Raw genomic sequence first — 21,153 nt, forward strand, 5'->3', positions numbered from 1 at the left:
CATTTGATCCAGAGTGCTTTTGACGGACTGCCTGTACTCTGGCGTCCCGCATTAAGCCGCTGGAAGTGAGCACCTGCTTGAAGCGGGCAGCGTGCAGGCAGCGGCGCTCCGGTAACACCGCTCTGTGGAGGAACGCCAAGGCTTGGCGAGCCCGTGTCTTGGCGGGGTGAACCCAGAGGGGAGGGGAGGGGGGGGGGGGGGGGGGGGCGACGGCTACCTCGTCCCGGACTCTGACACGCCCCTGCGACGCCGACCTGTAGTCACACCGTCGGCCGCTCGGGCCCCTCCGAGATAATTGTCCGTGGAAAAAAAAAAAAAAAAAACCCTCCCCGAGGCTGTAAAGGCAGCTTGTTTCGGATCTCCAGATGATTTCACAGGACATTTAACTTTACACCTCTCATTTGTTAGCTCTTCGGGGCATTTCCAAATATCCATTACCAGGTTCCCGGGGAATGTGGCAACCCTTAACCTCCACTGGCTTTTATGCGTATGCATAAATTGCCCCCCGGGGAGGGGGATAAACGTGACACTGCAGTTGGAGGTGTACCGACATGTGTTTGTGTGCGAGCTTAAGCAAACAGATGACCTTCAAAGCGACGGTGGCAAAGGAAAATAATTGTGGAATTGCAGACGCTGTGTCTTCTCTGCGACACTTCAATTGCCTCGTGAATTTTACATCAGCCGAGAATGAAGCCGCGGCGCTTTGAATGGGCGCTGACTCGGGTCACGCCGCGCTCTCTGTCGCAACACTTTCTTTGTGCCGCGACAATACATTAATTTCATGAGTCAACAGGCTACGACTGGCAGTTTGTGTCGAGCTAAACAGTGTTTAATTGGATTCTGATCCATGGCAACACCGCCGGGGGCTTGTTTCCATCTTTTATTTCAGCAGCACCTGGAGCGTAATGGTGGTGATTACATCCCTGCTGTGGTGTCCCAGGGGTTCGGGTTTCAGAGGCCCGTGGGAATACGCTGCTAACAGTCACGGTCCATGCTGCCCTGCTGCCCTGTTTGGCTGCTGGCAGACGCTGAGCTGCTGCTGCTGCTGCTGCCACTGCTGCCGAGAGGTGTTGTTACACCGGAGAGACAATACGGTTCAGAGGGAATCGTCATAATAAAGGCAAATTGTTTCGAGGAGAACGAGCCGCTGTGTGCCAAACAGTTGCACAATTGCTCTTGACGTGCGGGATACGTCAATGTAATCTGAGGTGAGAACAATTTTCACGTTTTTCAACCTTCACAGTTCAAATTGAACTAATCTGATGGAGTTAAAAGTGTGTTCAATTGTTACTGGGTTTTTTTGCACATTGTAGTCAGTCGACTACGTGCTTTCAGGGCGAATCGGCTCATGCGACGATGCGGGCGAAACGTATCTTCTGCAACACGTGAGGCTCGCACTAAAGAGTTCTCTGTTTATTAGTGCGAGATGTGACCCTGAAGACGACTCGCATCCGGCTTTGTGGCCGGTGTCGGCGACATGCAAACAGCGTGGGCCCATGTGTTTTATTCATGTTGCATTTTGTTTTGTATTGGAACTAAAAAAGGATGAATTATTTGTTTTTTTTCGTAATTTATTATTCATTTACACTTGTGTATTCACACAGGCGTGTGCCCGGACTATTTGTCATTTGTTCATTTATTTACTTCCATGGGCTGTTCCTGTTTTTTTTTTTAATGCACCAGCACTAATGAAACCAAAACATCTGCCTCAATGAATCAGACTTTTAATAACTGCATACATTTGTTTGGAAAGCCTCTGATTGTATACATGTTGTTAGTTGTTATGATGTTACAACTTTTGCCGCCGAATGAGACAACTTTGTGCGACTTTTCACAAGTCCACTTCCGCACACACACATTTATAACCAGTAATTAGAGCGAGAAACACAACCGTGACTGACACGACAGCATGCAGCCGTTTGTTGACTTACTTTCTAGATTCAGTAACTTTTAGAGCTAAAGCTGCGCGCTGCTTTCTTTGACAGCACTGCGCTGCTGTTTGTGGTTGGATAATTTTTTTAATCAAGTGTACTCTTAGTTTCTTAAGATTACCAAAATTATTCATTTATTAATTTCATTCAAACAAACACTGAGCACTAATGCTGAAATATTAACAAGTAAACTGTTTAATTCATGGGGATTTAAGTATTACGCTTATTTTTTTAGTGGAAAAAAACATGTAATAAACAAATATTTGTATAGTAAATAAACAAAAATGTTGATTTTCTCAGTAGGGTCAGAATGATGAGATTCACCTCCACGTGGTGTATTCAGTCTGTAACACACAATCTTCCTCTAAAACACTTCTGCTGAGGACTGTCGGGGTGACGGCACGACTCCAGGAGTGCTGCTGTGTTGAGATGGACAGAGCATTAAAAATACTTATTAAATGTGTTCATTTTATTAGCTTTAGTTGTGCTGAAGGCGGCTTTAGTTTGTTTGCCTTCGTTAATTTAAGATAATCTAATCTGGGAGTGGCAACTTTTTGCGAGTGCATTTCACAAAATGTCTCAACTATTTATTTAAGAGAAACTCTCATTTAATGATGCATCTAAATTCTACATTTTTTGATCTTCAGAAAATCTCTTCTTAATTCCTGAGCTCCTTTCCTTTACCAAATAGTGTCCTTGGCGAGGATATCAGGAGTGTTTAATATCAGGAGTCTTATAAAATTAAATCTCATGTAAAAATCACACAAATTCTAAAAAAAAATAGACCCACCGGTTTAGAAATAAAACATTTCAACATCTTCAGAGCGACACCACTGATGCGGCCCCGATCAGCTGGAGCGACGGGCCTCCTCCCCTCCCAAGTAAAGCTGTGAAAGGTCACTGACCCCTGCCGATGGAGATCTGGGGGGACGGCCTGCACATGAAGTCAGCACTGACAGCGCAGGGAGGAATAACATTGCTGGGCCTCTGACCTTCAGTGTAGCCTTACACCGTCTTACAACCCCTTAGTCAGACATATCTGAATAATACATCAGCCTCCCCTGCTGGGACCCCCCACCCCCTCCACACACACACACACACACACACACACACACACACAAACACACACACAAGCAGAGGAACAGTATTCACATTAGGACGTGAGGTCTGTATCCCACAACATTCGATACAATAATAACCACACTGTGTTTGACCAGCTCCAATGATAAAGGGGCCGATGTTATCAAAGGGATTTTTTTTTATCTGCAATGAGTGAGTACTGTTTTTTCCCCCCACATTGTATGATAATAGAGCGGTATTTGTGTTTTTTTTTATGTTGCATACACTACTATTTATCCCAAATTCAGTTTCAAACCTTCAGGTTTCTCAACACTTTGTCTGCTCTCCATCCTTCCATTCATTCTTTTACATTCAACTTCTTTTTTTCTTTGGTTCCTTTTTCCAAAAGCAAAGGCAAAGGCGTAAAAGACGGAGAAACAAACAACACAATGCTGCAGTTGTGGCCTCTACAGTAATTCCTCACCTCCATGCAAGTAAGTGAACAATAGCTCGAGCCTCGAGAATTCTGCTGTTTACACAGTGAGAATGAACAGAAATGCATGAAACATTTTAAAATCCCCTGTGATTCCTAGAAAGGCGGGCTCTCTTGCTCTTGTCTCCATCTGCTTTACATACAGGAACAGCTTCACGGTTTGCACTGAGATTATTTGAATTTCATAGAGTGTTTGACATTTGATAATGGTGCCGTGTGTTTATAGATTCAAGACTTTCCCCGGGCGAAGGTTTTCTATCATATTTGTTCTGATATATATATATATCAATCAGCCTTCTTTGAATATGTGTATATTCATTCAAACATTATGAGTTGCATGAGCAATGAGAGGGGAACAAATGTTTGTGAAACAATTGCATACATTTATTATGCTAGGATAATTGTTGTCTCTATACCTCTTAATAACTGGACTCTGCAGTTTTCAGGATCACAGTTTTATTTTAAATGACTGAGCTTTGATCATCCAAAAACGAAAGACAGGTGTTTGTGCAGCTGCACGTCTGAGAGGTTATGTGGACAGATGTGTAGGAGCATGTGTGTATCCGTGCATGCATAAGCCTGCGTGTGTGCGTGTGTATGTGCGTGTGTGTGTATGTGCGTGTGCGTGTGTGCGTGAGGGAGGTGGGTTCAATCGATGTCTGCTATACTACAATTACTGTTACTAATGTACTCCCCTCTACTGGAGCACAGAGTACATGTAGGTCAACGTTTGTGCTGAAAACATTAATTCAAAATAAAAACCTTAATCCTTAAAATGTTGACGTATTTGTTCAGTATTTGGAGAAGCTTTTTATTCTCGTCTTTGACACCTAGCACTTATCGCGGAACCAATGTGTCCCGCTGTCCGAGTTCCCTTCCGGTCTGTTTTTGAAGTAGCACCGGCGGTGAAGTTGTTGTCGTCCGTGGCTGAAGACGCTCGCGCGCTGCTTACAGTCCGCTGTGTGACAGAAAATCATGGATTAACGGTGTGAATGTGGTGATAACAGGTAAATATAACATTTAGCGTAGTTAGTTCCTCTTCAGCGAGAAAGTAAACTTAACGTTATTGTTGTTTTATAAGGAATAATTTAATGTGCGCGCGCATATTAGCCTTAAATCAACTTAAATGTCACACTTTTGATAGCTTGTATTTCCTGGAGACTTCACCAGGAGTCATGATTTGTTATAAATGATATAGAATACGTAAATAAATGACGTACAATGAGCCATTATTTAATTTTTGTATTTGCTTAGAGACTCAAACTAAACATATTTAGCCAAACGTTCATGTGTATTGTCTCATATGTAGCTTATTATCATCCAACTATATGCAGCAACCAATTTGACAATGATTCATCTCTAAGTTGTTGTTGTTGTTGTTTGTTTAGTTTAGTGGATACAAAGTTATCTAGACATGGCTCTATTAGTACAAGTATGACAGAATTTGAGGTGATTTTTTTCGTCAAGGTTTACTCTGCCCATCCTCTTTAATGACTTACATCATGTTATCTGACCGTAATTTACCCTAAATAATTACTACAGTCCAGTTGGTGTGTGCGTATGTGTATGTACTTGCGTGTGTGTGTGTGTGTGTGCGCGCTCTGCAGGGTCCTAACTGTCCTGACACCAGGGTTTCCTCAGGCATGTGGCAGATTAAATGCAACCATTCACTTCAGTCCTGTCAGCCTCAACGTTCTCAACGCCACGTTTCTCTACTCAAATAAACCAGCTGCTCCATGTTGACTGCCTGGTGTTTTGGCATCACCTCCGGCTTCACAGAGCATCCTAACACGGACGCAGTCACATGGGGGCAGAGTGTGGCGGATACAGATGTGCCATGTGACGGAGTGACGTCACTGAGCATGTGTCACACTTGCAAAGGGATGTCCTCGCCTGTGTTTTGTGATAAATTGGGTGTGCACATGTGTTGTACTCGCGAAGAACTAGTGTGTGTGTGTGTAATGATGCTGTGCACTTTTAGCTAATAATGGACCCATGACCAGCTGAGCACATAACAAGCGATTAAATGACAACCTTTGCCTCTGAATGTTACGATGAATTGTTGAAGTATTCCACAAACAGTGCGCTTGTAACTGTGCATCATCATTAAGGATTCAGTCTGAACAAGCGCTGCCCTGAACTCACCTTCGCTGTCTGTCCCACAGCGCTAAACGAAGGCCGTCTCATCAATGGCCACGCTGTGGTCAAAGATCTCTGCCACTCTGCCTCGTAATGAGGACGAGTTTCCACTGCAGTTCAGCAGCAAAGTGGAGTCAAGTGTGGTGGAAATGCTGAAGCGGTGTCGGCGGCAGCTTTACAGCGACGATGCCGAAGCCGAAGCCGTCCGCATGCTCAACGCTCAGATCGTTATAGATGTTTCGTGGGAGAAACTCAACGCAGGAACGTGGCGCCACGTGGACAAAGAATGGAGGCGCGTTTATTCCTGCGGCTGCCTGTTCAAAGCGGCCGCTTTGTGTCGGGGCGAGCCGTCGGCGGACGCGGTCCTGCAGGCCGTGAGGACCTGTGACATGGGTCTGCTCATGGGAGCAGCCATCATGGAGGACATACTGCAGGTCATGGTCCGGATCCTGCAAGCTGAAGTCAGGAAATCCACGGAAGTAGAAGAAGAAAGTGAACACACTGAAGTCAAGGTCAGTCCTTGAACAATCACACATTCACACACATTATTCATGTGAGCTGTGTCACTTTTAGTTATATCGTAAGTTATTACTTACCTCAATAAAGCCATCGGCGGTGATGTCACTAAAATAAGTGGGAATAGCTATGTGATGCTTTTAAGATTTTCCTCAAATTCTTGAGCTTAAAAACTAATCGCAAAAGCACATTCATGATCACATTTACAAAAATAAAAGCAACGATATCATCATGATGATGAAAGCTGATGTGTACGGCAGGTATCATTTGGGGGACCCTAAAAAGAAAGGCTAAAATATCAGGTAAAAAATTAGGGAATCAACAATGAAACATGATTAAAATTATAAATAATGGAGCTGTGAACTTGTTCTTGGGACATGTGAGTCTTGTCCTGTGAAGAAAAAGTCACAAGGAGACCAATGAGTGCACATTTTCATGTAAACCTGCACAGCAGCCGCATGAGGTCCAGCCACAGTCGAGATTCGTGCAGGACTTTTCAGGATAAGCCGCTCTAAAGTTTCAGGCAAGCGTTTCCTTTGTCGCCCTTATTTTTGTCGCACTCCATCAGATGTCACTGACGATAAAGGCCAACAAACACTCAAATGTCAGATCACTTTGTTTAGATGCAGTCAAGATGAAGCGTTTAGAGGAAGGTTGGGGGCATTTTCCTGAACTACATGTTTGTTTGCCTGAAAGACAAAAAAAAAAAAAGAAAAGCATAAAATCCACCACAGTGACTACAAATGTCTGTTTGGTCTCTCGAGTCGAGCTGGAGTGCTGCAGCTAACAACTATATTCGTTATCTTTTCTTCTGCCAATTCATTCTCGGTGAGTGTAAAAAAGCGAGTGAGAAATCCCCGTCACAGTTCCCAAAAGCCCGCGGAGATATCTTCAAATAGCTTCTTTTGCCCCGGCAACAGTCCAAAATCATATTTTATTGGATTCACAATCACACAAAGAATCTAAAATGCACAAATTTAGTCATCTTCAATCCCCCCTGTTTTGGCTTGAGCTCGACGAAGTGACAAACGATAAACCTGAGAATATGTTTAATCGACTGCAAAACGCTGACATGTTATGTTCCCCTTAAAGCTCTGCATCCTGCAATGGAAGGCTTGACAACCCCCTTGTTGTTTTGGTATCATTAAGAGACTGAAGAAGGAGATCCCACGTGTTCCTGTGATCACGGAGGAGAGGGCGATTCCCAGGATAAAGTGTCCTTCACTGGAGAGCTTCAGCACCGACTACCTGCTGCCCCTCAAACCCGTGGTTCTAGAGGGGATCATCGAGCACTGGCCCGCCCTCAACCAACACCCCTGGAGGTTTGTTTTTTTGTAGGTTTTTTTTGCCATTTGTTTTGTCCAGATGACATCACCATGTCAGCCATGTTGCCTCATGTTAAACGCATTCATCAAACTGATAGAAAAGTCAAAGATTGGTCTCAAGCGCATCGTCGTGACGGCCTCGGGGCACATTCTCACAACCCTCGGTGTTAAAATGCACATCAGGAGTCCTCCGCTTCAACCGTATGTTCATTCTCGCCACGTAATCGGATTACAGAGGCGATGCCAGCTGACGGCTCTCGTCCCCTGCAGCGCTCCGGTTACCGATAGCACCGGACGGCATGCAAAACCAACAACACAAAGTGAATTTCGCTTAATTTACTCATCAAAGGCCCCCTGATCGCCGACTCCGTCTGGCACCAGAGTCCGATGGAACTGTCTCAGACTATCCGTCCGGTGTCCTCCCTCTCGCTGCCGACTCTGACACATGACATACGGCTCTCAGCTCTGACGGCAGCAAAGGAGGAGGAGGAGGAGGAGGAGGAGGAGGACATCCAGAAGTGCACACATGGCATATTTCATTTTTTTTGTTGCATGGCTCGAATCCCCAATGACCACATCTGTGACTTATATTGTCTTCTTCTTCTTCTTCTTCTTCTTCTTCTTCTTCTTCTTCTTCTTCTTCTTCCCCACAAAAGCATAGAATACTTGAGGTCCGTCGCTGGCTGCCGGACGGTTCCCGTGGAGGTGGGCTCCCGGTACACGGATGAGGGATGGTCCCAGACGCTGCTCACCGTCAACCAGTTCATCGATCGGTACATTTTGAATAAAGTGAGCGCTTCCTCGTCGCGTCTCGCCGCGCCGTTCGCAAAGGGAAACATCTCCGTGTGGTTTCTCACGCTGTGTGTTTTTTTTTTTTTTATTATTTTCCTCCGCGGATCAAAACACCCAGGAGGGAGAGAGCGGTTTGGGGTATCTCGCTCAGCACCAGCTGTTTGATCAGGTATATAACAGTCTGTTCATTTTGTCAGTTCACTAGTTGATTATTCAGGTTATATTTTTTGGCAATGAAGAGTTGAATTCTCCTTATTTCCCAGCTGTCATCCTCCCACCGCATTGCTTTAAGCAGTATTGACTTTTAGTCCTGATTTTACCGCACGAGTCAATAAATTGTCTGGATTGAACTTTACACAAAGGGCACCTTGTCAAGCTAAAAGTTATGTATTTTGGGCCGTTTGATGGAGCAGAATGAGGCCAGACGCTGATTTCTCTCACAATAATCCTCGTCACGTATTTATTACATGTGTCTGGAAACTGACAAGGAGACACAAAGTGATGTTTTCCTTCAGATAATTAACATCTTCATTATATTTTGTGATCTGGTCTCACTTTTTCTCAACATATTGACCAAAAGATATGTTATTAATTCTTGTGCGTGCAAAGTACTTGGCAAATATATCAATTTCGGTGATTATGTGCAGATCATCAGTTCATAATGTCACTGTATTGTGAACTGAATCATTTAGAGTCTTGCTTTCTTCACTCCATCACTACTGTAGTGTGACAGTAACGTCTGGCTTCCTGTTACCTCGCCATCTTAACACTCCTCTCCATTCTTTACATTCACAGCATTAATAGAGCATGAGATGTATTATCTATGTAAAGATACAGAGGAGTCGTGTCTACCTGTGTGTGCCGTTAGCCCGGCTTCTCCTTGTTCTGAGGACATAATCGTGCCTTTTAGTGCACATGAGCGCGCCCCACTGGTTAGCTCGTGGCTGCAGCTCTGCACTGCTAGCATCCAGCTGATGATATGATATAATCCTGCATAGATATGCTGCATAGATACGTCAGCATGCTAACGTTGGCTAATGAGCGTGAACCAGGAAGAGCACCTGGGGCTGATGGGATGGTCGCTAGTTTTGCAGCTATGTTATCATAAATAATTGTATAGACTATAACCAATGTCTCCAAGTATATATGTGTAGAAGGGATTACAGCTTAAATTTAATTGTGCAACCCTTTTTTTGTACAATGACAAATGAAGGAAACCAAAGACGAGCCACCCGGTAGAAAAGCAGATATTTCCTTCTGGCTCACAGCGGTGCACAAACTGAAACACCGAGGGCAAAGACAACAAATATGTATAGATATTTTTTCTTGCAAAGAAACCGTTAAAATATAATTTAGCGGCGACTCGATGTCGCCTCAGATTCCAGAGCTGAAGGACGACATCCGCCCTCCGGATTATTGCTGCCTCGGCGAAGGAGACGACGACGACATCACCGTTAACGCCTGGTTCGGGCCCGGAGGGACGGTGTCGCCGCTCCACCAAGACCCTCAGCAGAACTTCCTGGCTCAGGTGACGACATCACGGCTGTTTTATGAATGCAGTTAGTGTCAAAGACCTGTCATGGGACCGCTGTTTGTTCCCCCCCCCTCTCCCTCTCTCTCTCTCTTTTATACACCAGGTGGTGGGAAGCAAATACATTCGCCTTTATTCACCGGAGGACACCGACAAGCTGTACCCTCATCAATCAAAGCTCCTTCACAATACCAGTCAGGTGGGGATGACGGTCCACAGAGAGACGGTGCATGTCGAGCCTGCAAATGATATGCGGCATTTCTTTTTTCAATTCCTGACTGCCTCCGTGTAGGTGGAGGTGGAGAACCCCGACGCCGAGCGCTTCCCGGCGTTCGCCCGGGCGCCGTATCTGGAATGCGTGTTGCGGCCCGGAGACGTGCTGTTCATCCCCGTCCGACACTGGCATTACGTCCGCTCCTTGGAGCTCAGCTTCTCCGTCAGCTTCTGGTGGTCATGACTGCGGATACAACAAAAAAAAAAGTTATTTTTTTGTGCAACTCGTTTTTCTGCTTCTGTTGGAGGAGAAATCAATTGGAGTTTTTTTAAACTAATGCGAGGGCTAATTCTCATAAATCTAAGGACAACCGCTGATCACACAAACCTTTGATCCGTGAGCAATGAACACTCACTGCTGAGTGATTAGTTTAATTGTGCTGATGATGATTGCAACAACATCCATTGTGTGTGGAAAGCTAACAGCGGGGGGAGAAAAAACAAAACAAATGAGCGGTTAAAACTGTTTGTGCTCGTCTCATCCTGCATATAATTACGGAGAGTTGTTAGTCATCTCACTTGATGGGGGATGTGTTTCTCTTTTTTAAATTGGGATATTTAATTGTGTTGTGAACCTTACTCGTACAACTATTCCTCAGATGTGTGATTTCCATAATTCATGGGAACGAGGCACGTCTCCAGAATTGAATAAAGCCGGAGAGCTACAGGTAGAAAGAAGTGGCCGTAAACACGGCGCTCTGGTTAAACTCCACAGCCGCAGACAATCACGCGGGTCACGGGGAGGAGGACGAATAAATGAAATGAATTAATCCCCCGGGCGCAGACAGACTTTGAAATGAAACGAGTCTCTCCGGTTTTAAGGAGCCCGACGGCACGACTCGTGTGGAGCTTCAAAAACACGACTCCTCGACGACGAGGGCGCCGGCGCTTCCTTTTCTTCACGTTTCACATTTCTAACCAGCGGCTGGTCGTGTTCCCCGCAGGTCCATTTCAATCAAGCCGTCTAATTAGAAGCGTGGAGGATGTGAGGATGCCACACAGTTAAAAGAGATCAGCTTTGATGTACACAAGTGACGCGCTTTTCCAGCCAAAGTCACAGTCGACTGGAGTGGCGTGCTGGGAAATCACAACGGAGGAGGAGACGGTGACGAGTTGTGTGGGATCTTTTTTTATTTTTTTGGAAACACGGTAGCTCAAGAAAATTCAATGTGATCCATGTCTGATAGCACTTCATGATAACTACACACTATTCAGCAATAATAAAGCACGAGTAAACACTTAATTCATCATTTATAAAGCCAACAATGAATGGACTGCAGTTATTAAAACACGTTTATAAAGCAGATATTAACATTAGCACATCATCTATAAGTCCTTAATAATTGGTTTGCGAGATATATTACTTAAATGGGGACTCCATTATTTAGAAGTATGAAAACAATCATTAAACCCGTATGAGTCATGCTTATTAATCAAGAATGAAACATTCATAACTGTGTTTATGAATTGCATACTAATGAGTTACTAATGAGTGTTCATGTCAATGAGTTATGAATGATGAATTAAGTGTTAACTCATGTTTTACTGATGCTAAATAGTGTGTAGTTGTTATAAGGAGCTATCCGTGTTTCTCCCATTCAGAAAATGTAAAAGAGAAAGAAAAGAACTAAGAAAAAACTGTCTAAAAACACCAGAAAGTGGCAATAATTTGCTGCAAATATACATAAAAGCAGGCTTAAACAGTAGAGTGTTGCATTTGAATAATGCATAGATAATAAGGTATTTATCTCGACATCTTCCGTAGTGCTGCAGATCAAAGCTGTGGCTTTGTGTGTGTTACTTGCTGATGCATTGCAGTGTTCAGGTAATAGACTTATCCCAACCCAGTTACTTCCCCGACGAGGTTATGGAAACTAACAGCATGAGCCCTGCCGGAGTTTAATTCTGTGAGTAAACGCCGTGTACTTCACTTAGCCCATCAGCTCTTTGTCGTCGTCAAGCAGGCAGCGCAATTGACTTAAGATCACACAAAACTGCTTACTCTCATTATAATGTGATCAATACTCAATTACCAGTAAAGTAATGTGGGACCTCTGGGCCTGGAACCCTTTTCTCTTCCAGCCAGACGCCGCCGCCGCTCCTCTTTTGATTAATGGCCTCGTGGATGTTCAAATAAATCTGGCAAATCAGCATTAAAGCCAGTAGATTTATCTTGTTTTGGGCTCCGATAAACTGGACGTACGTTGGCTGCGTTATGTTGGAGCAAAAAACACACAATAGATCTGAGACGCTGCGGTGAAAAACAGTGTTTCCCTTCTGAGGGGAACGTTTACTCTGTTCTCCAACTCCGTTCAGTCAGGAAGATAACGCTCAATCTGTTGCTTCACAGGGGCAACTTCATAAGCGTGACCTCAGCAATATCGCTCCACGTTCATATTTATTTATAGGCTTAACCTTTTATTTCAGAGGTTTTGCATCCACGCACCATCTTAAATGTTTATTACAAAATACAAAACACAGGAAATAGTTGTTTTTTTTTCCAGCATGTTTGATGGAATCTCTGGAAAAGCATAAAACTATTCAAAGATTTACAATATTAGGGAGAAAGAAATTGACAAAAAATGCACAATCTACACAAAACAAAGGTTAAGAACAATGATTGTCAGGCATTAATTACTAAATATTTCTCTAAAACATTAACAGCATTGCATTATTTGCACTCATATTTTTGTCAAACTGTCAATCACTCTGGAACAATATAAACAGCTTGAGATGACACAATTATGCCTTTAATAAGAAACCTGAGCTGGAAGAAAAATAAGTAGGAGATAAGGCAAGTGGTTATTTTAAAAATGCTACAGTAAGACGTCAAAATCATGACGATGAAACGGTGTCGCGTCGGGTTGTTAGTTCAAGGTGCAGCTTTGCTTTAAGGCAACTCAAAATGTTTCAGTTCTCAATAATCCAAACTATTTCGGGCGTAGACGACCCGACAGCGTGTTAATACAGAAGCTCCTCCCACAACACGATGACGTAGAAATGTCTCCGTTCTCTTAATATTCCGGCGAATCCACGAAGAAGCTCTGCGTCCGCTCCACCGCGAAGAAGCAGAGCGTCCCGACGAAGCCCAGCACGACCATCACGAGCAGCTGCCACTTCAGCAGCAGGTAGCCGCTGCAGAAGAACGCCGCCGCTGCAAACACAGACTGACAGGAGGACACGCCGGGAGGCCGTTAAGTCCCGCCCACACCGTCCATCATCTTTCTTTTTTACATTCATTTGATTTGTGCATGAGAGGAAAAGACCTCAAATAGCATCCTCTGTTTATTAGACACATTATTTGGATTATTCATAAAACAATATATGAGAATTACAGGTGTAAATAAAAAAAAAAAATATATATATATATATGTCTTTATTTCAAATGAATTATCTGATTTAATTGATAATAATTCAGGTTAGGAATATAAAAGCATCTTTTGCTTCTACCTTTTCAGTATATTATATAGAATCCTATTGTAATATAATGATTGACTGAATAAAACAATCAATTAGACCATTTTATATGTATTAATAATAACTGTAATCTAAATTACTGTTCTGTTCACGTGCAACTGAAATCACGATGTAGTCATCGTGTTTGCAGTCAATCTGTTCATTCTTCTCATCAACATTCAATTATTCAGATGTTCATTATCAGTGTTTATCATTAACAGGAGAAATGTTCTGCTTAATGCATCAGGACTCGACTGCTTTATCCAAATGAGATCTCCGGAGTCTCGAGAGGCTTCGTCATGAAGCCAGTAAATAGCAAATATAATTTATCTCTCTTGGTATCGGAGGAAAACCGAACAAGTGATTTACACTCGCTGTAAAAAGACCCCCCCCAGATTTGTTTTATTCCAGTGGAATATAAAATAGCACGATGTCCGGGGGTTTATTTCTTTTTTTCGGGCCAATTTTTGCAGCAACCACAACGTGGGGGGCGGTGGGGGTGGATTAGGAGACGTGTGAGGGTCTCCTCCTTTTCCTTCCCACGTTGCCTTCAGGTGAATTTATTTCATCCTCCGCGAGACAACATTTTAACCCGGCTTTGCCGCCGCCCCGCTAACAACGCCGGAGAACTGTCGACTCGGGGATTACCTGGATGAATTTGAAGATGGCGAAGGCGGGCGTGCTGTGTTCAGCATAAACGCAGCCTAATATGCTGTAGAGCTGCGTGTTGAAGCAACTGTCCCCGAGTCCGAGCAGGAAGCTGCACAGCAGGGCGATGGACGCGCTGAAAGAGGAAATATAGCTCTTATTAAAAAAAACACACAACAAGAGCAGCCCCGTGCTCACTCTTCTTCTGCAGAGGTAATTTGTGAGAGGAATGGCCGACCTGGGAGCTAGAAACGGTTGGCTTTGGGTGCCGGTGTCAAAGACGACGGGGGCGTCGTCCGGGATGTTGAGGAAGATCAAATAGACGGCGACGAAGTGGACGACCATCCCCAGAAACACCACGGAGGTCCGCCGGAAGCGATTGTTCTTGCACAGCAACCCGAACAAGCCTCCACCTCGACGGGGGGGGGAAAAGAACATAACGGCGTGAATGCCGAGGCCCTGCGGCGGCGTCCACGTCGAGAGAGGGCGGCGACTCACCCACGATTTCTCCGACGCCGACCACGATCCCGGAGATCCCGATCAGGCCTTTCGCCGAGTCTCCGAACTGCGTGGTGGCCCCGAGGCACGTCCCGTACACGCCGCTGTAGAACGACAGCTCCAGGCCTGCGGAACGAGAGCGAGAGGGGGGGCGGAGCTCCGGCTGTCAGCCGCCGCTGGAGGGTTTTTTTTTCGTGGTTGCGTGCGACGCCGACGTGACTTACCGCTGTACGCCATGCAGGGACTCAGCAGCAGAATGCTTTTGGTCCTCAGGAGCTGCAGGATGGTCTCTGAACGGGAGGACACGCCACACGCCGGGGTTTTAGTCGCTATTAGATACGTTTTCGAATGAGAGCAAGTGGATTGAGCTCAGATGAAGACAATGCAGGCGTAATAAAGGCCCTATCACCCTCTGATAATGCCATTTAATGCAGAGAAAAAGATGCGCAAAATATTCTGTTTCATTAAGCCGAAAAACACCCAGGGGAGAGGATGCGTTGAGGGGAATGCAGATTTCAAAAGAAGAGCTCCCGCTAGGTGTGTTTATGTACGCCCCGGTGCCCTCTCTCGACATGAATCAGTGCATCTCTGATACACCTGATACCTTTGAGGCAGGTGGACACGCGTCCGCATGCCGACAAAGAGCAATCTGATGCTGCGAGCGACTGCAGGCGGCGCTGACGGCGGGCGCAAGCGCAGCTCAAAGCGATATCATCTGGAACGGCCCCGCCTCCCCGTTTTCCACAAGAGGAAAAAACTAGAAAAAAACTGCTCGTCACAGACCGAGAGCAGTGAGCGCTCGAGGTCACCGACACGGTGTCAAATAACGGAAAATAAAAAGACTTCTGTGATACTTCACTTCACCAATAGTGGTTCCTGTAAATGTATGGTGTGTCGTTTCTGAGATCTCTGTAGTCGTCTCCTGAGTGATGACAATTTGCTGGATTATTCCCTACAGCAGCTCCTCTATGATCTTTTAGCATTGCATCATGGGAAAATAGTGCATCAACACACTCAGAAAGGGATTGGCTCTTTTGCAATGACTCTTTTTCAACACGATACGTCCTATAAACCTGTTTAGAATGAGAATATATATATATAAAGTATTGTATTCGTGTTACTACACATAGTTGTGTATCCATCTATACATGTGTTTGTGTAAATAATACAACTTACTGAGGTCTGACTTGGCCTCCTGCATGGCGGTGCTTGCTCTGTTTCTATACCTGAACAAGAGGAAATGAATTCATTAGTTTGACGAAGCTGAAATAAATAAAGTTTACCTGCACACACAAACTATGACATCACTTCATTCAAGAGACAAACGGCCATAAGAGCAATATAAGAGCAATACTAGTATCATATTTTATTATAATTATCATAGCAATACTGTTATATCTTTTATATTTTGTGCCTTATTTTGTATTTATTCATTTTGTACCTTAGGTTTATTGTAATTCTGTGTCAAAATAAGCGTTTCATTGTACAGAATAACTGTCTGTTATCTGTGCACATGACAGTAAAAACATCTTGAAACAGCTGAAGTGATTTTTAAAATCCCGGACACTTGATTCCTTAAAAGATTTCCACACGCGGCGGCGGCGGCGGCGAGAGAGAGAGAGCGTTTACAGTGGATGGCGGCTCCCCGAGCGCTTCCTTGTTAAGCCGTTAATCACTTAAACTCACATCTCTGCGTCTGAGAGACACGCAAAACCGTTCCTTCGACACACAACCGCTGCCACGCAGATCTCCCAATGTCAGTCTCATCATTTCATCGTCGAGGGCCCGGAGGGCTCGAACCGCCGTCACTCTCCAAGAGGACGTCTCCGTCAACGCGGCCACAAAGCGGCCTGATTGCACCCACTTGTATGAAGTGTGGAGATTAAGCTCCACTGTGTCACAATTTCAATGATCTGCCATTTCTTTTGAGAAGGACAAGAGGGATTTAAAGCTAAAAGTCATCTTGACAAACCTCCACATTCAAGGTGAGTTATTTGAATATATATATATATATATTTTTTTTTTTAGGTGGTGTGGTTATAGTTTAACTTTGTCAACTGGATGAAAATAACTTTTTGTGCGTTGCGTAGAACACAGCCTGCTATTAAATATACTTTTTCTTCATCACTTGAGGTCCGTACCCGCCTTTCCAGCGCTGCTTCAGACATGTTTTTTATATTCTGAGTGATTTTGACAACGGTGACAAAGGTGTAATTATCTCTCGGACGTTTTTTCTCTCGCTCACGTCACGCCGGCGGAGAGCAGCGACTGCCCTTCCTCCTCGCAGAGCAGCTCCTCTTCGCCGTGGCTCTTCCTCAGCAGGAGGAAGCTGAGGGTGCCGAGGACGGAGGCGACCAGCAGGGACAGGAAAATGTTTCTCCTGCTGCCGTCTGAGAGCGGGAGATTAAAAATGAAGCGCTTCATTAAAAAACACACAGGATGTATTAACAACATTAAGCCCGGAGCGTATTCAGAATAAGCAACCGGTCATTTAATCCTCTTGGTATGTTGCGTTCCATCATCGTGCAAGATGTTGCGTTCATATTTACGACGGTGCTCAGTGGAGTTCAACCCTACCTGATATCTCTGTCCTTCCTCTCCAGTCCAAATAAATGTAGAGATTGCCAAATAACATGCTGTGAAAAAGAAAGTAGAGCCAACGTGAGCTGACAGACAGTAAAAAGCTGAAATTTCTCATTATTCTGACTCTTCATTGGAGCTATTTTTAAACTCTTTGGGTGTTTTGACAAAAGAGTTGTCAGAGTCAATAAAGAAGCAAAGGCCACACACACACACTGCTATTTAAATGTCTTCTGGGGAGGGCTAGGAGGAGGACTGGACTCTTTTGTGTTGGGGGGGTTCAAGCGCTGCCTTTCTTTACACAATAATCTGCATTTCTTTCTTCTCTTTTCCTCAGTTCATCTGCCTTTCATGGTGAGCGGGGCAGTCCCGTGAAACGCTGTGATCTATTTCCGTCTTTAATTAAATATTACCTAAACCAAAATGCAGATGAGCAATTAGTCCGTCCCAACGCCTCGGCGAAGGAGAACAGGGCTTCCTCATGAAAGACAACAGGAACTGCATTTTGTGTGTGTGTGTGTGTGTGTGTGTGTCTGCCGGCTGTGAAGAACTGATTCCTAAGTTTCCCGTGGCAGGGATCACCACTGCGCGGGCAGATTAGCGCTGCTCCGTTGTCAGCTTCGGAGCAGATGACAGCCAATGTAATTGTTATACTAATTCAATTTGCATATTTTAACAAATACAAATGAGTTGTCCGAGCTCAGTGAGCGGGAGCAGTGGGCCGAGCGCCAGAGATGAAAAGGCCAAATATATATCTCACCTGACTTTAAAGAGGTGCGTCTGTGTTTCACATCGTGCACAGAGAGTAACGACTCGCTGACAGATAGAACAATTTGCAACGTGATTTATTAAATATATTCTAAAATAAAGCATACAGTAATATCCTGTCGAGCTAAAAATACATGCCTGACAGTGATCTGGCTGCTTTGTCTTTGATCAACTGGAATAGTTGCATCAAACGAAACGACAAAAAACACGACAAACATTGTGATAAATTGTGTGTTATGCACTGAATGTAATAATAGGAGCAAATTACATAATGCAGGCTCCGTTATGTGCAGCCTTGGGTTGGTTTGAGAAGCAAATAAGCTAGAAAACTAATTACCAAAGGCCTTCGTTGGATCATTTTCAGAGACTGGCATGAAGTATAATCTGAGTATTAGGATGAGGATATTAAAAAGGTGAAGCCTGCAGCGTGACTGTGTCGTACCTGCACTGCAGCAGAGCCCAGAACATCCCGGTGTTCCTGTTGATGGTGGACGCGTCCGAGTTCTCCACCAGGAAGTGCCCTTGAGCCGTCCAGAGCACTGCGGGGGAAGTGAGGTCATGAGAAAAACCTTTAACCGGTCCGTTAATTGCCCGCACAGAGTGAGAGATTATCTCTCTGTGTTGTAAAGTTTATGCATCGAGCCGCTCAGCCGCCCCGGGACATGATACAAATCCATCACAGCGCCATGGTTTGATGCTGAATTATAAACAGACCCAAATCATTTTCCCGCAATTTCTTTCAGTAAAAAAAAAAACTCAGCAAAAAAAAGCTTTCTCAGTATTTTCCATTAACATCTGCGATGCAAAAGCTCAAAGTGCTGCACACTATTTATTTGGCAAAATAAACTCCTAACCCATTTAAAGTCTAATTTGGGATGTACTGTGTACGTCATGATAATCCCTGTATGCATGATTAAACACTATTTTGAACACAGAAACTGAGCTTGAATCGGCCGCTAAATGAAACAGGAAGCAAGCTGAAGTAGTTTTTGTCATAAATGGGATGTGATTCAGTATGTAGGCTGGAAACAAAATGATGAGTTCATAAACCAATATTTGGTAATTGACTAATTTGCATTCTTCAAGCAAGCAACGCCAAATAATTTCCACTTTTCAACTTCTCAAATGAGAGGATCTGATGCCTCTCTTGCTCATATCTGGTAGTCTTCAGGTTCAGGAGACAAAAGCAGACGATTGAAGACGTCTCCTACAGCTCTGGGGAATCAGAAGGAACATTTTCCCACCATTTTATATAATTTGCATGATGATGCAAACGTTTCAAAAGGTTACAGTCGCAGCTTCATGGCTGTTATACAAAACCATAATGCAAAACCAAAGTCCACATCTGGCGGAGGAACCTACTGGCCGCTGCGATGCCGATGAGGACGGAGGTGAAGTAAAAGGACCACGTTGAAGGGACGATGAACACGGCGATGTAGCCACTGGAGAGACAGCGAGGGGAACAGCCGTGAGCAACATGTCCACCAGATACGACCTCCTGAGTGTGTGTGTGTGTGTGTGTGTGTGTGTGTGTGTGATGACCATGCAGATGTCTCTGGTACCTGTACAGCAGGCCGCTCAGAAACATGGTGAGCTTCGGTCCTATTATCGCAACCACAGCCGGAGCGAGTAAGTTGGCGAATGAAAAGACTCCGTAGATGATTCCCAGACTGTGAAAGAGGAATCGACAGACATGTATTTAAAAAAAAAAATGACAAAAGGAACACCTCCTCTCTCCATCCGAGAGGCCAGGACGTGAATGAACCCCACGTGACCTACCTGTGGTACCCGCTCCCACTGAAGGTGTCATTCCGCAGGCTTTTCACGACAGTTTGCTGGAGATGAGATGAAAAGCTCGGGGGTTAGAGACTGGGTGGGTCACGTGTGTCCTTAACTCGTCCTTCCGGTTTGATACATTCTCTGACCATTGAAGACAATTAGAAACACGAGGCGCGCCACCAGACTCGCTTCCTCCTGCGCGTGACACATCCGCCGATGGATTTGTTGATTTTTTTTTAGGATGCGAAGTTGTATTAACAATATGTTTATTTTTTTTTTTTTTAAAGTTGCTATTGTGATTTGCATAAATACACTAATTATTCCCGATAACACAAATAGGTCGAGACACAAACTTGTATTGTAATTGAACTGCAGTCGTGTGAAGGCGCGCGTGGGAGTGGAATAAAGTACTTACTTCAACGTTCCCACAGGTGGTGAAGGCGGTAAAAATGAACAAGAAGCCGACCCCCAGAACCAGCACGTTGAAGGTCCTCCAGTCTGCCATGGTGTCGGTAACTTTCAGCAGCCGCGCATCTTAAACTCACTTGGCTGATGTGGTGCTGCTGCAGCGCTCCTCACGGGTCCATCAACAACTCTGATAAAGACATTTGCACAAAGTAAAGTTGACTTTGCAGTTTAGTAACAGAGTGCGTGGACACAGAGAGCAACACAGAAGCTGTTGTGAGCACTTTCCCCCCCGAGCAGAAGTAGCCTATTATGATCGAGGCATGACAACTTGTGACTTTAATTTTAGGCAATTATTTTTTTTGCGGTCTTCCTTGTTCTCCCATGTCCGTGTTTTTCCCCCTCTCTCTCTCTCTCTCTCTCTCTCTCTCTCTCTCTCTCTCTCTCTCTCTCTCTCTCTCTCTCTCCCTCTCTCTCCTCGCTTTCCTTCTTCTTCTTCTCGTGTAATTTACGGTCATTTCCTCTCATTTAGCTTTGCTGCCTTCCAGAGGTTTCCAGGAGGAATATTCTCCCATGAAAAGCACTTTGAGTTATTTTTTACTCAAGTACTCATGCCTGTATACTTCTGAGGTACTTTTTTTTAAAAAAATTTTTACCTTTTCTCCTACGTCATACGTCCACTCCACTAAAACGACACTACTTCTTAGTATGACTCATGGAGTTGCTGCTGTGCTTCTGTGCACATCCAGAACATATCTCGTGTTTTGCAGTAATTCAAAGGCACCAAACTCCAGCAGAGTAAACGAGCACATTAAAAAAGATTTCGTTTAGTTGAAAAGCTCCTTCAGGTTTTTATTGAATGATTCCTCCAACAGCTTTTTCTGCTGACTCAGCAACAATCTTTTCAGAAATCTGTGTGTTAGTCAAAACAGAAAGAAAGTTCATTTTAAGCAAACTATT

The 21,153-nt window shown here is 44.4% G+C and overlaps 2 protein-coding genes across 2 annotated transcripts; one reads left to right on the plus strand and one right to left on the minus strand.

Annotated features, from left to right (window-relative positions):
* The first annotated feature begins 4,402 nt into the window (after positions 1 to 4,402).
* On the plus strand, positions 4,403 to 13,388 carry kdm8 (lysine (K)-specific demethylase 8). Its single transcript, XM_068579012.1, has 8 exons — positions 4,403 to 4,490; positions 5,649 to 6,134; positions 7,288 to 7,460; positions 8,120 to 8,252; positions 8,374 to 8,424; positions 9,634 to 9,783; positions 9,893 to 9,985; positions 10,079 to 13,388. The coding sequence occupies exons 2-8, from the start codon at positions 5,673 to 5,675 to the stop codon at positions 10,241 to 10,243; spliced, it is 1,227 nt and encodes a 408-aa protein (XP_068435113.1). The 5' UTR covers positions 4,403 to 4,490; positions 5,649 to 5,672; the 3' UTR covers positions 10,244 to 13,388.
* LOC137786880 (UNC93-like protein MFSD11) lies at positions 11,991 to 20,584 on the minus strand. Its single transcript, XM_068579011.1, has 13 exons — positions 20,204 to 20,584; positions 19,789 to 19,844; positions 19,572 to 19,679; positions 19,372 to 19,451; positions 18,452 to 18,548; positions 17,239 to 17,297; positions 16,907 to 17,051; positions 15,838 to 15,887; positions 14,886 to 14,951; positions 14,662 to 14,787; positions 14,402 to 14,576; positions 14,164 to 14,299; positions 11,991 to 13,226 (listed from the first exon to the last, which is right to left on the minus strand). The coding sequence occupies exons 1-13, from the start codon at positions 20,291 to 20,293 to the stop codon at positions 13,074 to 13,076; spliced, it is 1,341 nt and encodes a 446-aa protein (XP_068435112.1). The 5' UTR covers positions 20,294 to 20,584; the 3' UTR covers positions 11,991 to 13,073.
* Between the last annotated feature and the right edge of the window lie 569 nt (positions 20,585 to 21,153).

The sequence above is a fragment of the Clinocottus analis genome, unplaced genomic scaffold, assembly GCF_023055335.1.
Source record: "Clinocottus analis isolate CAN_PGR_092001 unplaced genomic scaffold, fCliAna1.0.p SCAF_16, whole genome shotgun sequence".
NCBI classification, from domain to species: Eukaryota; Metazoa; Chordata; class Actinopteri; order Perciformes; family Cottidae; genus Clinocottus; species Clinocottus analis.

Coding starts and splice junctions, on each gene's coding strand:
- kdm8 (XM_068579012.1), top strand. CDS start 5,673: ATGGCCACGCTGTGGTCAAAGATCTCTGCCACTCTGCCTCGTAATGAG. Junction 6,135..7,287: donor GTGAACACACTGAAGTCAAG/GTCAGTCCTTGA, acceptor GGTATCATTAAG/AGACTGAAGAAGGAGATCCC. Junction 8,425..9,633: donor AGCACCAGCTGTTTGATCAG/GTATATAACAGT, acceptor ATGTCGCCTCAG/ATTCCAGAGCTGAAGGACGA.
- LOC137786880 (XM_068579011.1), bottom strand. CDS start 20,293: ATGGCAGACTGGAGGACCTTCAACGTGCTGGTTCTGGGGGTCGGCTTC. Junction 19,680..19,788: donor AGTGGGAGCGGGTACCACAG/GTAGGTCACGTG, acceptor CCTCTTTCACAG/TCTGGGAATCATCTACGGAG. Junction 14,952..15,837: donor GGAGGCCAAGTCAGACCTCA/GTAAGTTGTATT, acceptor CCTCCCGTTCAG/AGACCATCCTGCAGCTCCTG.